Source organism: Rhinolophus sinicus, linkage group LG07, assembly GCF_036562045.2.
Source record: "Rhinolophus sinicus isolate RSC01 linkage group LG07, ASM3656204v1, whole genome shotgun sequence".
Classification (NCBI taxonomy): Eukaryota; Metazoa; Chordata; class Mammalia; order Chiroptera; family Rhinolophidae; genus Rhinolophus; species Rhinolophus sinicus.
The window spans coordinates 88043766-88058598 of NC_133757.1; the positions used below are offsets into that span (position 1 = coordinate 88043766).

The following is a 14833-nucleotide window of genomic DNA, read 5'->3' on the forward strand; positions in this document are numbered from 1 at the left end:
TCTACCTGTAGAATATTCTCTGACCTTCTGTCCAGTGCTTGAAGATGTAAAGCTGTGTAACAGAGCCAAAGGCGGCATCCCATGCTGCTCCTGAGATTCTCTGATCCAACCAAAGACCCGCATGCTGTCCGCACCCTTACTCTACTTGGTCACTTGTGCTCAGTGCTCCAGCAATTCCATTGTGCTTTTGTCCACCAGCCCCTGGGGCCCTTCTAGACCTCAGGGCCTCTGCGCATGGGATAGCCTTCTCCTGTTCCTCCCTCAAAGACTTCCCTGTTCATCACTCCTGTAAGATAACCATAGCCTCTGTCTTGATTGTACCCACAGGATTTTAATTTATAAAGGTGACCGAGTGATGACAGAGAGGTCAATGCCATTGACAGAAGAATTTATTACTTACAGTTTCCAAGAGAAAGGAGCATATCATACCAGGTGGGGAAGCACGGGGGTCTATCAGGAGGCAGAGGAACGAGGGATGCATGTCCCAGAGCCTTTTTTGTGTTTTCCATGGGAAGGAAGGGGTGAGGCAGGTTAAGCAGCTGAGCATGCTTAGGATTGGGTAGTCTGAATAATATTAGCAAGTTGTGGGCTATAGGGTTGGCCTCTAGTTATTTGGTACCTGGCCCTGGGGTAACTAGGGAAGAGGGTGGCTTGGTGGGTGAGAGTTAGGTAGAGGAGGTGGTAGAGGGAACAGACTCAAGACTGATTGGTTTGTATATGAAAGGTGTGTCCCAAGGCAGCTTGTTCAGTATCTCTAGGAATCAGCTAATCTTGGAGGAGCAGTCGCTCCTCAGCCAGCAAAGCCCCAAGACTCAAACCAAGACAAAATATATAAAATAAAACACAGGATTAATACACCTTCCTCTTTACCCTAGGGCTGCTTCTGTGGGTGAACTCAGCAGACTTGTTGGCAGTTCTGTTGTAGTTATTGGTTTTGGTGCTAATCTTCCTTGCTCAGCTGTGAGCGCAAGAGGAGGGGCTGAATCTTTTTTGTCTTTGTACCTTGAGCATCTGGGATGTGTCTGCCATCGATCTATGTTAAATACAGTGATTCTCAGGCCTGGCTGCTCCTTAGAATCCCATGAGAAGCACTTAAAAAATACTAATCATTTTGTGAGGGGTGTAAATGTCTAACTATTACATCGTTTTGTACACCTGACACTAATAAAGATTCTCAGTCAATTCATCCAGAGTGTACGAATTTCCACTGGCTCCTTGAATTTCCTGGGAGGAATTTTCCAGAAGGAAACCAAAGTTGTGGTCCCAGATGTGGTCATTAAAAACACAGCAGGAAACCCAGGTCCTGAAAGCCAGAGACTTGCCCTGGGCTTGGTCACCTGTTACAGGAGTATTGACAGCCCATTCTGGTAGAACATTACCTGCTGAGTCTTGGCAGGCCTGGCAGGCCCTGAGCTTGAACCAGGGCTGTCCTGAGCTCTCCTGAGACTCCAGGTCACACTCAGTAGGGAAGGAGCTCTTGAGCTACTCCGAGTCTGGTTCCTAATCCCATCCTCCTGCTGGTGTCCATGTGCCTTTTGCTCTACATGGCCAAACGCTGTACGTCTTTCTCCTGGATTCTGGTCTAAATGGTTTCTCTCTCTAGCCCTCTGCAGCATTCTCTCTGTGTCTCTCTAGTACCCCTTCTGACTGCCTCACAGTGTATCTTGAAAGGTGGGAGAAAAGGTAAGAGAATCATCTCTGTGGTTTCTACTCTTTTCCTTAGAATCTTTGAAAGAAGGAATGCCGAAAACCCACCCATTTTTCTTTTCCTGTTTTCTCCCACCCTACATATTAGCTCCTCCCTAGAACTTTCTGGAACTTTCTCCAACTGCCTCCCCCAACGACCAACTGCTACAACCTCCTCTCCTGCCACTCCAGGAACTTTCCCCGACACTCTCGCACCCTTAATACTGCCAGACCCTGATTGCTGTACTGGCCCAAATTGCTGGGGCAAACTGGAGAAACTTGATCCCCTCACTTTCTCCAGCCCAGAAACGTGCCAAGATTTCTCACTCCCCTGCTGTCTCCACCCAACAGCTCCCACACTGCTCCGGGTAAGTGACAGGGGCTCTTTCCCATTGCTGTGAGGCAAGGACTTTCCATAAGGACCAGCCAGAGTGCCAGAGAAACAGAGAAAATGGACCCATCTTGGGGATGGAACTGTGGCCTAGAGAATAAGGGAGTTAGTGTTTAGGGTGGCATTTTGGGTTCCTTCACCCTGATGATTCGAGGCTCCTTGTGGCCTTTCTATACACTTGTCTCTGAGCATCTACCTTTCCCAGAAAGGGCGCTTTGGCACATTTCTTTCTGCTAGAACTCTGGATTGGGGTGAGCATTACTGATTTCAGTTCAGACAGGCCTTACTTCCAATAGACTTAGGAAGTTTCCATCTGTTCTGGGGTCCTGATGTCCCCTTCCATGGGAGAAGAATCCCTATTTCCTCCCATCCTTAGACCTGTGGGGAGAACCAGAGATTGGATCTGTTCATGAAAGGAGAGGGTAAATACACAGCTCTGGTAGGCTCTAAGTTCAATTCTTACCTCCATGAGGACAGACAAAATGATCAGTCTTCTGAGGATGACATGTCAGACAATGAACCTGAAAACTGCCACCATTTCATAGTGTATCTGGGGCCTTCCATTCTGTGGATGGAGTGATTTCAGTAACACATACCATTTGTGGCTGAAGAAATGGGCTTATTAGTCAATGGTTGGTTGCTGAAAACAACAAGCGAAGGCTCCCAGAAAGGAAAATGTATGTCCCTGGAGAGAAGGGGCCAGGCCCCGAGCTTCCTGCCAGAGTCCAGCAGAACCCTTGGATAATACAGTGGTTGAGACAGGGATCGGGGCTGGGCTGATCTCATAGACACTCACCCAGTCTCCTTACTCTTGGGGAAGGTAAGTGCTGGAAAACGGGGCTCTGAAGCTCTCTCGGCCACTGTTCCCACACCCCACCCCCGATCACCACCACCAATTCCTGTATCTTCTGTTTGGTAAGTTAAAGATCTACAATTCAAAATGTGACAGAAGGAAAGCAAGCATTTCTTAAAATAACAAAAAAAAAAAAATTAAATTTTGATACTTTTACATTCCCAGACAATGTCCATTTTAGTCATCTGATATACAAGGTACACAAAAGGCAACAAATAGTAGTTGGTAACAAAAGGATGGCCCAAAGTGCGTTTTGGGAGATTTGGGGGATTCTTTCCTGTTCTTTAAATATGAAGGACAACAAAAGGTCATAATACGAGGTCGGACAATTAAGTTCACGAACTCATCCTAGAAAAACTGCCACATACCTCTTTGCTGAATATCACTATGGTCACCTTCGAAGTACCTCCCTTTGGGAAGCTATGCACTGACACCAGCCCTTCAAAGCAATTTTGGAACTCTTTTTCTGGAATGGCCATCAGAGCTGTCATCGCATTACCTTGATGTCCTGAATATCATAAAAATGTCTACCTTTCAATATTTCCTTCATCTTTGGGTAGAGAAAGAAGTCATTGGGGGCCAGATCAGGTGAGTAGGGAGGGTGTTCCAATATCGTTATTTGTTTACTGCCTAAAAACTCCCTCACAGACAGTGCCATGTGAGCTGGTGCATTGTCGTGATGCAAGAGCCGTCAATTGTCGGCAAAAAGTCTGGGTCATCTAACTTTTTCATGCAGCTTTTTCACTACTTGCAATTAGTAAACTTGGTAAACTGTTTGTCCAGTTGGTAATGAATAATCCTTCTGATATCAAAAAAATGTTAGCAACATCGTTGCAACAAGTTCGTGAACTTAATGGTCAGACCTCATGTGAGGGTTCCGATTTCTTCACATCCACTACACTTGTTATTTTCTGTGTGTGTGTGTGTGTGTGTGTGTGTGTGTGTGTTTAGTAATAGCCATCCTAATGGATGTGAAGTTGTATCTCACTGGTTTTGATTTACATTTCCCTAATGACCAGTGATGTTGAGTATTTTCTCATGTGCTTGTTAGCCATTTGTATACCTTCTTTGGAGAAATGTCTGGTCAAGTATTGTGCACAATTTTTATTGGTTTGTGTGTTTTGTTGTTTAGTTGTAAGAGTTATTTATATATTCCAGATATTAATCCTTCTCAGACATATGATTTGCAAACATTTATCTCATTCTGCAGTTGTCTTTTCAATGTCTTGATAGATTTCTTTGATGTTAAAAGTCTAATTTTGATGAAGTTCAACTTATCTTTTATTTTGTTGTCTCTGTTTTTGGTGTCATATCCAAGAAATCATGGACAAATCCAATGTTATGAAGCTTTTCCCTTAATTTTCTTCTAAGAATTTTATATTTTTAGCTCTTACATTTAGGTCTTTGATCCATTTTGAGTTAATTTTTATAGATGGTGTAAGGTAAGGTTTTAATGTGATTCTTTTGCATTCAATTATCCCAGTATCATTTGTCGAAAAGACTGTCCTTTCCCCATTCAATGGTCTTGGCACCCTGATTGAAAATCATTTAACTATGATTTTAATGATGCAAGGATTTATTTCTGGGCCCTCTGTTCTACGGATCCATATATCTATCTTTATGCCAGTGCCACACTGTTCTGATTACCACAGCTTTGTAGTAATTTTGAAATCAGGAAGTGTGTTGCCTCCAACTTCATTCTTCTTTTCAAAATTATTTTAATTATTTGGGGGTCCCTTGAGATTCCAGATGAATTTTAGGATGGATTTTTCTATTCCTGTGAAAACCATCACTGGTATTTTGACAGAGATTGCATTGAATCTATAGATTGCTTTGGGTAGTATTGATATCTTAACAATATTAAGTCTTCCAATCCATGAATGCAGGATTTCTTTCCATTTATATGTATCTTCTTTAATTTCTTTCAGTAATGTTTTGTAGTTTTCAGTGTACAAGTTTTTATCTTCCTTAGTTAATTCCTAAGTATTTTATTCTCTTTGATGCAATTGTAAATGGAATTGTTTTCCTATTTTCTGTTCAAATTCTTTGTTGTTAATGTATGAAAATGCAACTGGTTTTTGTGCATTGAGTTTGTATTCTGCAACTTTGCTGAATTGACTTCTTAGCTCTGTTTGAATTATTAGAGTTTTCTACATATAAAATCATGTCCTCTGCAAACAGAGATAATTGTACTTCTTCTTTCCCAATTTGCTTTTTCTTTGTTTTTCTTGTCTAATTGCTCTGGCTAGAACTTCCAAAAGTGTGTTGAATGGGAGTAGTGAAAGTGGGTACCCTTTCTGCCATGGGCAGAGTTGTGTCCTCCCAAAATTCATATGTTGAAGCCCTAACTCTAGTATCTTGTGACAATATTTGGAGATAGAGCCTTTAAAAAAGTAATTAAGTTAGAATGAGACCACTAGGATAGGCCCTAATTCAATCTGACTGGCATCCTTATAAGAAGTGGAAATTTGGACACACAAAGAGACAGCAGATATACATGTGCACAGAGGAAAGGCTCTGTGAGGACACAGTGAGAAGGCAGCCCTTTGCGCGCCAAAAAGTGAGGACTCAGGAGACACCAATCCTGTTGACAACATATATGAAATACACATAGTTAACACCATCCTCAATGGTGAAAGACTGAACAATTTTTCCTGAAGCTCAGGAACAAGCCAAGTGTATTCATTTGCCAGGGCTTCCATAGAAAAATACCAGACTGGATGGCTTAAACAACAGAAATTTATTTTCCCATAGTTCTTGGAACAACTGGATAGCTACATGCAAAAGAATGAAATTGAACCTTCTGACAATATTTACCTGGAAATAGCATCAGATCCCACAAGACTGCCCCCCTTTCAGATGCCAATCTCAAATTCACATTGTCACCTGGGCTTCTGACGTACTGGCTGTAGGTTAGAGCTTCCAAGAGCCCCCTCCTTGGGTTTAATTAATTTGCTAGGCCAGCTCACAGCACTTAGAGAAACCTTTTACTTACTAGATCACCAGTTTATTACAAAAGGATATAGCTCAGGAAGAGCCCGATGGATGAGATGCATAGGGCAAGGTATGGGGAAGGGGCACGGACCTTTCATGCTGAGTGTGCCAGAGAGCGTGTCTCCATGTGTTCACCAACCTAGAAGCTCTCCAAACCCCATCATTTTGTGTTTTTATGGAGGTTTTAATACATAGGTATGATTGATTAAATCATTGGCCACTGGTTATTGATTTGACTTCCAGCCCATCCCCACTCCATGGACGTGGTTGGGGTGAGAGGGACTGAAAGTCCCAACCCTCCAATCACATGGTTGGTTCCGCTGGCATCCAGGGGAATTTGGTCACTGCAGTTCAGAAATTCCAGAGGGCATACGTGGGAAGGTTTAGGAGGAAGAAAAAGCGTGGTCTGTGTCCGGAGAGAGAATGGAGGTGACACCTGAGCAGTGATAGATGGGGGGTGTCAGTCACAGGAGGCCTGCAGTGATGAGAGGGATGTCAAAAGTTCCAGGAGCACTGGCTCAGCAGGTCCCAGGGGTCTGCAGGGTCTGAGGCACCTCAGGAAGACAATAGCTTTTGCCTGGTTGATAGCGTTGGGAGTTGGTCGCAGCCCAGGTAACTGAAGGAAGAGGAGGCGGCTTCAGGGGAGGCCACCAAGGGATCTGTTGGTGGGAGTTTCCAGAAGTGAAGCAATTGAGCAAAACAGGCTGGTGATGGGAAGGGGCAGCTGTGCCTCCCCCAGCTGGAATGTGGCTTCTAGATCTGGGACTCTGAGTATGAAGCAAAGGCCTATGAATCCCCCAGAGAAAGATGATTAGAAAATACCAAGAACCACTGCATCCTGTCAGATCTCTCTGTACAAAAACAAGCCAGAGAAGCTTAGATAAATAAGCAAAAGGGATCCAGGGCCAGACGCCAACCTGAATGGTTCGTTTCCTACTGATGTTTATAGAGAGCTAGGAGCTATTAAGTGAAAATAAGGACTATCAGAAACATAAGTGGCAAGTTTGTCAGGCATTCAATCAAGAATTTATTCAGCATCGAGACACACAAGGGACTATACTTAGAATGCTAGTGGCAGACTTGGCTCTGTCTGGGACTATAAGTAAATCACGAAGCCAATAATTACAAAAGAATTTGTAGAAGAACATGAGAAAAGGAGTAAAGTGCTCTGATCCTGATAACTGGAATCTGACGGAGCCTGGGGATGAGAGTAAATATCTCGGAGAAAGTGACACGTAAGCTGTCCACCAGAAGGGAGTGGAAAGTGGGATGGGGCACAGGAAGGCCCTGGGGCAGGAAGCAGCTTGAGAGACTAACTGGAGTTAACACTTGAATAGCAGAGAGTAGAGAGACATGGCTAGAGAGGCAGGAAGGGCCAGATAGATCATGCAGAGCATTGTGGGCTACATGGAAGATTCTGGGCCTTATTCCAAGAGCAAAGGGAATAGGGTGGGGAGCAAATGTAGGGACAGCAGAGCCACAGAGGGAGCAGAGTGGTTAAGGAACATGGAGACCGGAACTAGACAGTGTGCGCTCAAATCCCAGGTCAGCCACTTACTACCCATGTGACCAAGGTCCAGGTGAGCTAACCTCTCCGTGCCTCAGTCTCCCGTACTTTAGAGGGTCATCATGAGGATTCAACAATAAAAGCCTAGCACATACTGCGTGAGGAAGAATTGCTCAGGTGGGTGGGCTCACTAGAGGCAACGCTGTGCTAAGGACACTCCCCCACCCTCAGACAGCCATTCATTGCTGGTGCTAAGGGCTCTTGGAACCCAGGAAAGTTTTGGCTTCTCTAATGGCCACCACTTTGAAGACAAGGTTCTCTTGGCCTTGGAAAACCGTTCTGGAGGCATTGTCCTCCGGTTCTGGCTGTCCTGTGAGCTCCATGAGGACAGGGGCCCTATACCCCAGAAGGAGAGGGGAGTAGGGCCCAGCACATGAGAGGTACTCGGTACCTGTTGGTGAAATGGATGGCTAACAAAGGAACGAATGAATGGGTGAATGAATGAGTGACTGTATGGAAGAATACTTACACCATCCATACATTATTGAGCATCCCCTTGGTGCCAGGGACCGGACTAAGTGCCTTGTATAATTCATGTCACTTCACTCTTGCAACCATCTTGTGAGGAGGCTACCAGGAGACCTTTCTAGTTGGAGAGATCTTGAGGATGAGTTCTCTGTGGGGGAGCCCTCATCATACGCCAGGGAGTCTCATTGTTGAGAAACGTGTTTAATTTGTAGCCCCAAGGAAGGGCTTTTTGCGAGAAGTTGGAATTCTGGAAACAGGAATTCAATTGGAAAGATCTAGTCGCATGTGCTTTATAACTCTGATCTCATGTTCCTTGGTAAGGCACAGGGGCCACAGAATCATATTACTTATTTTTGAAAGGGAGAAGTAGTACATAGTGCCTCCCTCCCCCCCGCTCCCCCCCCCACACACACACACACACCAGCAGCCTGAAGGATCTCAGAGCAGACCCCAGGAGTCCTCAGTTCCCTGCTGGTGGACCTTCCCCCTGCACTCCCCCACACCCCTGACTCAGAGAGGACAGAGATGAGATCATTTGGGAAGGCTGTGGGAGAACCGCCTTTGATCTTCCCCTGCCCACTCTGGGTCCAGTCCGAGCCCCACACTCCTTCCACAGGCCCGTTTCCCTGAGGAGTTCAGTATGGCTCAGCCCCAGGCCCCGCCTTCATCCCAGCGTGGCACTGGTGCAAGCTTCCCCCTTCCCTGGCAGCTCTGCTGGCCTTCTTCTCCAGAGACTGATTTCGGGAGAGTGCTGAGTTCAGCACTGCTGCAAGGTGCAGTCGGACGTGCCCTTCTGTCCTCAGCTGGCCCTTCAGAGCTGGCCTCAGGGCTGGGGAGGCCCTACCCCACATGCAGCAGCCCCTCCTGCACAAGATCGCTGTGTCCAAGCACATCTACCATCAGACCGCCTAGAGGCTGTCAAGACAGGTGGCAGAGGAGCTGTGGGCAGCAGAAACAGAGCTGTCCAAGGGGCACGGCCCAGCCAAACCTCTGCTCCTGGAAAAACAACCAAGGTCAGGCTCTTGCAAGCACCCCAGAACCTGCCCCCAGCCTGAAGCCTGGGGTCACCAGCTTTCCAGGGTTTGCCTTAAAGACAAAAGAGCAAGCTGGCCCTTGGCCAACCAACCACACACGGGGCGAGTGGTGGGGGCAGGATGAGAGGCTGTGCTGACAGGCTTATATAAGCACGTCTGCTTTGCAAACCGCTCTTAGTTCTGGCAGCCAGGACTAGAGTGACAGCAGAGCCTTGCTCTGACAGAGGTGGGGCCTCAACTGGAACTGCAAATTGAGTCCAACTTGAAGTAGGCCCAGGTCCTCCTAAGGCACTTGTGTCCGGGTGGCAGATTAGCTGCTGGCACCCAGGCAGCTGCTTGCTCCTCTCCCTGCGCTCATCAGAAGTCTCTGTCATACCAGGTGGGCTCCTAGAGTGGGGGTGTGCAGGGTGGAAAGGACGCCCCCCACAGAGGGCCTGGCAGCTCTAACGTCTCCTTCTGTTCCAGGTGCGCATGGGCTGGACCATGAGGCTGGCCACGGCTGCCCTGATTCTGAGCCTTACAGTGATGGTCACCACCGACGAGGAGGAAAATGACCGGTGTGTGTACGAGGCCCTGACTGACACTGACGCTGTTATCTGCAAGTAAGGCTGGTGGGACCTCAGAAAGCCGTTGGGCAGAGGTCTCAGGGAAGGGTGTTTCCAGAACCAAGAAGCACATGTCCTAAGGCAGTCTTTGCAGACAAGCAGAGAATGAGGAGCCGTGCAGTGTGGGGGACAGGGCAGATGAGCCCGCTGTAGTCATTCTCTATTGCTGCACAACAAAGTACCCTGAAACTTACAGCTGCACATTCCCATTGTCTCACATTTTCTCTGGGCTCATATGAGCATCTCTGGCTGCAGGTCCCTCAGGAGGTTGCAGTGAAGCTATTGGCTGGGGCTGCGGTCTCATCTGAAGGATGGACTGGTCAGGGTGGGGTCTTCTGCTTCCGAGCTTGCTCATGTGACTGTGACAGGCCTCAGTCACAGGGCATGTGGCCTCTCCATGGGGCTGTTTACAACACAGCAGCCAGCTTCCCCCCAGAGCAAGGATTGGAGAAGGAGAGCGGATGAGAGAGGGTAGATGCCACCATCTTCTCTTGGGAGAGACATCCCATCACTTCTGTTTTATTCTCTCTGTTAAAGTAAGTCACTAAATCCAGCCCCCACTCAAGGGGAGGGGATAACACAAGGGAAACAGGGACCAATAGAAGTATATTGGACCCTGCCGGCCACATCCAGGTCCATTTCCCCCATCTCAGTTCAGCAACCAGACTCTGCTAGTTCCTTAGCTTTCTCTGGGCCTCAGTTTACTCATCTGGGAGATGAGAAAAATGATAATGGCTGCTTCAAGGTATTGTTGTATGAAATGGAATAATATCTGGTGCACCTGATCTATTGGGGTGACCCCGTAGATGCCATTTCCTCCCCACTCTAGCCCCTTATGTAATGTCACATAACCCCGAAGCTGGGACTAGGGTCCACTTCCCACACTCTCTCCGATGCCTCCTTGTCTCGTCAGGAGATCAAGAGATGCCCCAAATCTGGGGATGGAGATCAGAACATGTCCCACGTAAGGCACACCATGAACAAGAAGGGCACTCACTGCAGAAAGATGGCACCTTTGAGGTTTTTGAACTTGAATGCAAGTTTTAAAATGTATTCTTACTAAATTTAATTTTTTATTCAGTTCATCTTGGGCTTGTCCAGACCTGTTAAGCCAATTTGATCATCGGAATTGGAAATTATCAACTTGGTGCCGTTTGCAAATCTAATAAATTTTCTTTCTTTGCCCTGATCCCAGCCTTTGGCAAAACTGTTAGACAGCACAGAGGCCCATTCATGCTTCTTGGCCCATCCTGATCCTGCTATACGGAGCAACCTGAGGACTTCCCAGGCTGGGCTGGCAGCACCCATGGGTGTGACGGGCTGGCGAGCACAGCCCTAACCTCTATCCCCCGGTATAGACCCTGCCAGGTCACTCTCTGTGGCTTTAGGACCACTCACCAAATTTCAACTTGCTGATTTTGCTTAATGATTTTAGCATTTGCAGCTAAAATTTGTCCCCCAAGGAAGGTCCCTCTGGTCCTCAGTTTCCCTCCTTCCTGCCCCTTGGCCTTTTCCAGTCCCATGCCATGTGCTAAATCTCCATCTTTTTGCCAGTGAGGGTACCCTCACTAGCTTCAGTGCAGGGAGTTGTGGCAGAAACAAACCACATGGTCCTTGAAAGGCTGATGTGAAGATAAGTGAAAACCTATCCTCTAAAAGTTCTTCAAAAGCTATTAAAACCATGACATCCAAGAGGAATGACTATAAACTTGGGAAGAAACAAGTTTGCTCAGCAAGCAGTGAATTGTCCTGCCTCAGTCAGCCTGAATCTGGGTTTTGGGGTGCTGGCCCAAGGAAGAATCTTGCATTTGCCGGGCATTGTGGGCTCCGGCTACCTTTTCCTAAGGTGGGACTTCAGAAGCCTCTGGAAGGGTGAGGGTGGGAGAGGAAATGTGGGGCTCCCCCATCAGGAAGCTGTCCTTGCCTTTTTCTCAGGTTCAGACCTTGGGAGGTCCCCCTTCAGACCTACTCCCCCAAATTACATTCTCACTGGGTCCCCTTTAGGCATCACCCCCAGCAGGGAACTGTGGCGAGCTCTGGGTGACCACTGGTGGGTTGTGGAAATGCTCAGCCATGCTGGGCTATTTAGAAAGGCTCAGGACCTACCCCTTCTCTCTCAGTGAATCATCTTAAGCAAATGAACCTGTTGACCTCAAGAATGAATGTACCTGTTGGGAAGGGCTCCTGGTGGCTAACTGGGCTCGAATTTATAAACAGAGCCTAGCAGCTGTTGGTAAACAGGGGCCTCTCACACAAGCCTGAAAGCTGCACTTCAGGAAGAAGTCTGCACTGAATTGCCTGCCTCCACTGACATGCCTTATAAAGGAGTTCCTGGCATCGTATTTCAACCAATAGGACTGTGACTTTACCCTTCAACAGGAGACGCACAGCTATAGCTTTATTAGCATCTGTACTGACCAATCAGAGCAGCACCATTCTGACCAGCCAGAACAGTGCTGTTTGGACCAAACTGTGAGGATTTGGAGTCCTAATATGCATGAGAACAAACCAATCAGGGACCAGGGGTGGGGATTTCCCTCCATATAAGTCAGCTTTCCTGTGGCTTGGAGAGTATCTTTTCCCTTTCCACTGAAGGCTGTGTTCTCCTTGCTGGAGCTGAAGATATGGCTTACTTGGGCAGAGCAGTCTAGCTGGAGAGGGGCCATGCCACCCCACACCGACCCAGGACCTCCTCAGAGCCATGCTGTTTTTTAATTGAGCTGTGACACTATTAAGCTGTTCCACAGCCGTGCTGTATCACAATTGAGCTGGTTGTACTAAGTAAAGTCTCCTCTTTCACCGGAGCCCAAACCGGGGATTCCTGTTGGCGTTGAATTGGCACCGACAACCATCGGTTGACAAACCCTACAGAGACCCTGGGTCTTCATGATAAAAAGTGACGGAAGAGCAGGGAGGAAAGAGAAGTAAAGAAAAAAAGTTGACACAAGATATTTTTAAGCACCTGTTTGAAAGCTTGGCTTACATCCCTGAGTTTCAAATACAGGTGAGCCCTCAAGGCTAAGGCTGCTGGCATTGTGGGATCAGCCGTCCCACGAAGCCGGATTCTCTGAGCACTTACGCTGTTCAGGCCCTTCTTCTCAAGAAGGAAGTAGACAAATAGGTTCCTACTATAGTCTTAGTGACTAGGTTTTACCCCCTGAGAGATATTTGCAGTTTGAAAGTGTAATAGTAGGTCAAGAGCCTAGGATCTGGGCCATACTTAACCCAAAGAAGTGGATTATTTTAAACATTGAGAGGATCTTAATTGTGTAGGGCAGAGAACATTCTGTGCCCAGGATGAAGGCTGTGTTAACTTGCTAAACCCTTCTTTACGTAATACGAACATTTCTGAAAAGGAATGTGTAAATGTTATTCTTATAAACCCAATCCTATTTTAAAGACACTGATCAAGTTTGCCTATGGATGTATGTTCTTTTTGAGAAGTAAACACTCACAATAGTTAACACTTCCTCGCTGCTGACAACAGGCCAGGCTCTGCTATAAACATTGATCACTTATCTAACTCCTCACACCAACCCTGTAAGTAGGTACGATTAGTGTTCCCATTTTACAGCTGAATAAACTGAGACACCAAGAGGTCAAGTCCTCTTAGGCCACACAACTAGTTAGTGGGCAGGTCTAGGATTCAATCCCACTTGACTTTACATTCCCAACAGTGCGAGACTGAAGCCTTGTGAATCCCAGGCTCCCCTAAAACCCTGACATGGGCCAACAACTTTCTTCTTTCCACAGGGGCCTTGAAGTTTTCTACCCAGAGTTGGGGAATATCGGCTGCATGTTTGTTCCTGACTGCAATAACTACAGGCTAAAGATTACCCACTGGCCCGCGCCAACAGTCAAGTTCCCTCGGGCCTTAGAGGTGAGTGAGCAGGTCTGGGCTGGGGTGGACAGGGAGAGTTGTGGGTCTCAGTTTGCCTCTGAGTTTGTTCATCTGAGTAACTAGAAGCTCGGTGCACAGCCATCTGGGTTGGGTCTGGTGGTACCAGATGGCTGTTGACATAAGCATGTGCCTTCCTTCGAGCAGCCCCATGGCCTTGGAGGAGGTTGGGGTGAGTGGGAGGGTTGCAGACTGGGGGTTTTTTCAAGGCGCAGGGGCCACTCTGCATGGGCCTTTCCCTGCTCCTGCAGCCCCTGAGCCCCTGAGCCTGGCCCCTCAGTAATTGTGGAGACCAGCTTATGCGTGCTTTGGAATCTAAAGAGAAAAGGAAGAGAGACGGGGTTCTGGGGACTCCTTGCTGAAGGTGCAAGGTGGCTGGGCTTTAAGAATGACCTTCTGAAAGGGGAGGAGCTGGATTGTAATGGGCAGTACTTCTCACGTAGGCTAAATAAGCAGAGGTCAGTGCGTTTTGAGTCTTGGTCATTGCAATATGAAATATGCTCAAAAGTTTGCCCAAAGTTGTCTGAAATAGAAGATTGAAGCACTACAGGTATTGGAAATTGATAGGTTGACCAATAAAGGAACGCACACCATCAGGCAAGAAAGTTTATTAAGAGAAGGTCTATTTTATTAAGAGAAAGTCTATGGGGCTGAGCAAAGATGGCTACAGCCCGGGCTGTACGTCTAAATGAGACTTGCAGCCCCAAGGGAAGGGGTGAGGAGGGTTTGATAGGGGCTGTGCTGACAGGGTAGCATTGTTTGAACAGAAAATGCTGACTGCCTGTAAGCCAGTAGCTGCTTTGTGGCGTTTTCTGTTACCTCAAGTTTGGCTCTGTCTGCAGGTGCAGGCCAACAGACATTTTGTTGTTTTCTTGCAGACATGGCTCTGTCTGGAAGTCAAGGTCTCAGAGACCTAACATTCAGAGACCTAACAGAAAGAACTATTCCTTTTACTGGGAAATGATTCATACCGTCTTGTTCTGGAAGCTTCCCTTGGTTTGGGGATGCAGTAAACCTGGGGAAGGGCCATGGATGTGGGAAGTAGGGCTGCGGCTGCTGTTCCCAGCAGCCATGCCATGTCCTGGGGGAGCTGCTGCAGTGTTCTGGTCGCTGCTTCTTTCTTGCTTGACTCCCAGGCCAGACTGAGCTCCCAAAGCGTCATGGGTGGAAGACGATCCTCACTTTCTGCTTTGTCTTAGTTGGAGGTGCCAGTATCAACCCAGGATGTGTCCAAGACTCAGGCTGAGTGGGTAGAGACAGAGGGTGATGGTCAGAATATGACCACAGGCACACCGAAGCCAGCCTTCTGGTCCCCTCTGTGCAGGGGGGCAGGGGCA

General features: G+C 47.4%; 1 protein-coding gene across 3 annotated transcripts in view; it reads left to right on the forward strand.

Moving 5' to 3' along the window:
• Nucleotides 1–14833, forward strand: part of PEBP4 (phosphatidylethanolamine binding protein 4) — a 207335-nt gene that overhangs the window by 16062 nt on the left and 176440 nt on the right. Inside the window, exons 1-4 of one of the 3 annotated variants that reach the window (XM_019714030.2) lie at nucleotides 1661–1683; nucleotides 1796–2054; nucleotides 9459–9595; nucleotides 13352–13478. In XM_019714030.2, the coding sequence (XP_019569589.2) occupies nucleotides 9465–9595; nucleotides 13352–13478 (258 nt within the window). In that variant the 5' untranslated portion in view covers nucleotides 1661–1683; nucleotides 1796–2054; nucleotides 9459–9464. Of the gene's footprint in view, nucleotides 1–1660; nucleotides 1684–1795; nucleotides 2055–9160; nucleotides 9373–9458; nucleotides 9596–13351; nucleotides 13479–14833 lie in introns of those variants that run through there. The other 2 variants (XM_074338232.1, XM_074338233.1) reach the window with 2 other exon arrangements.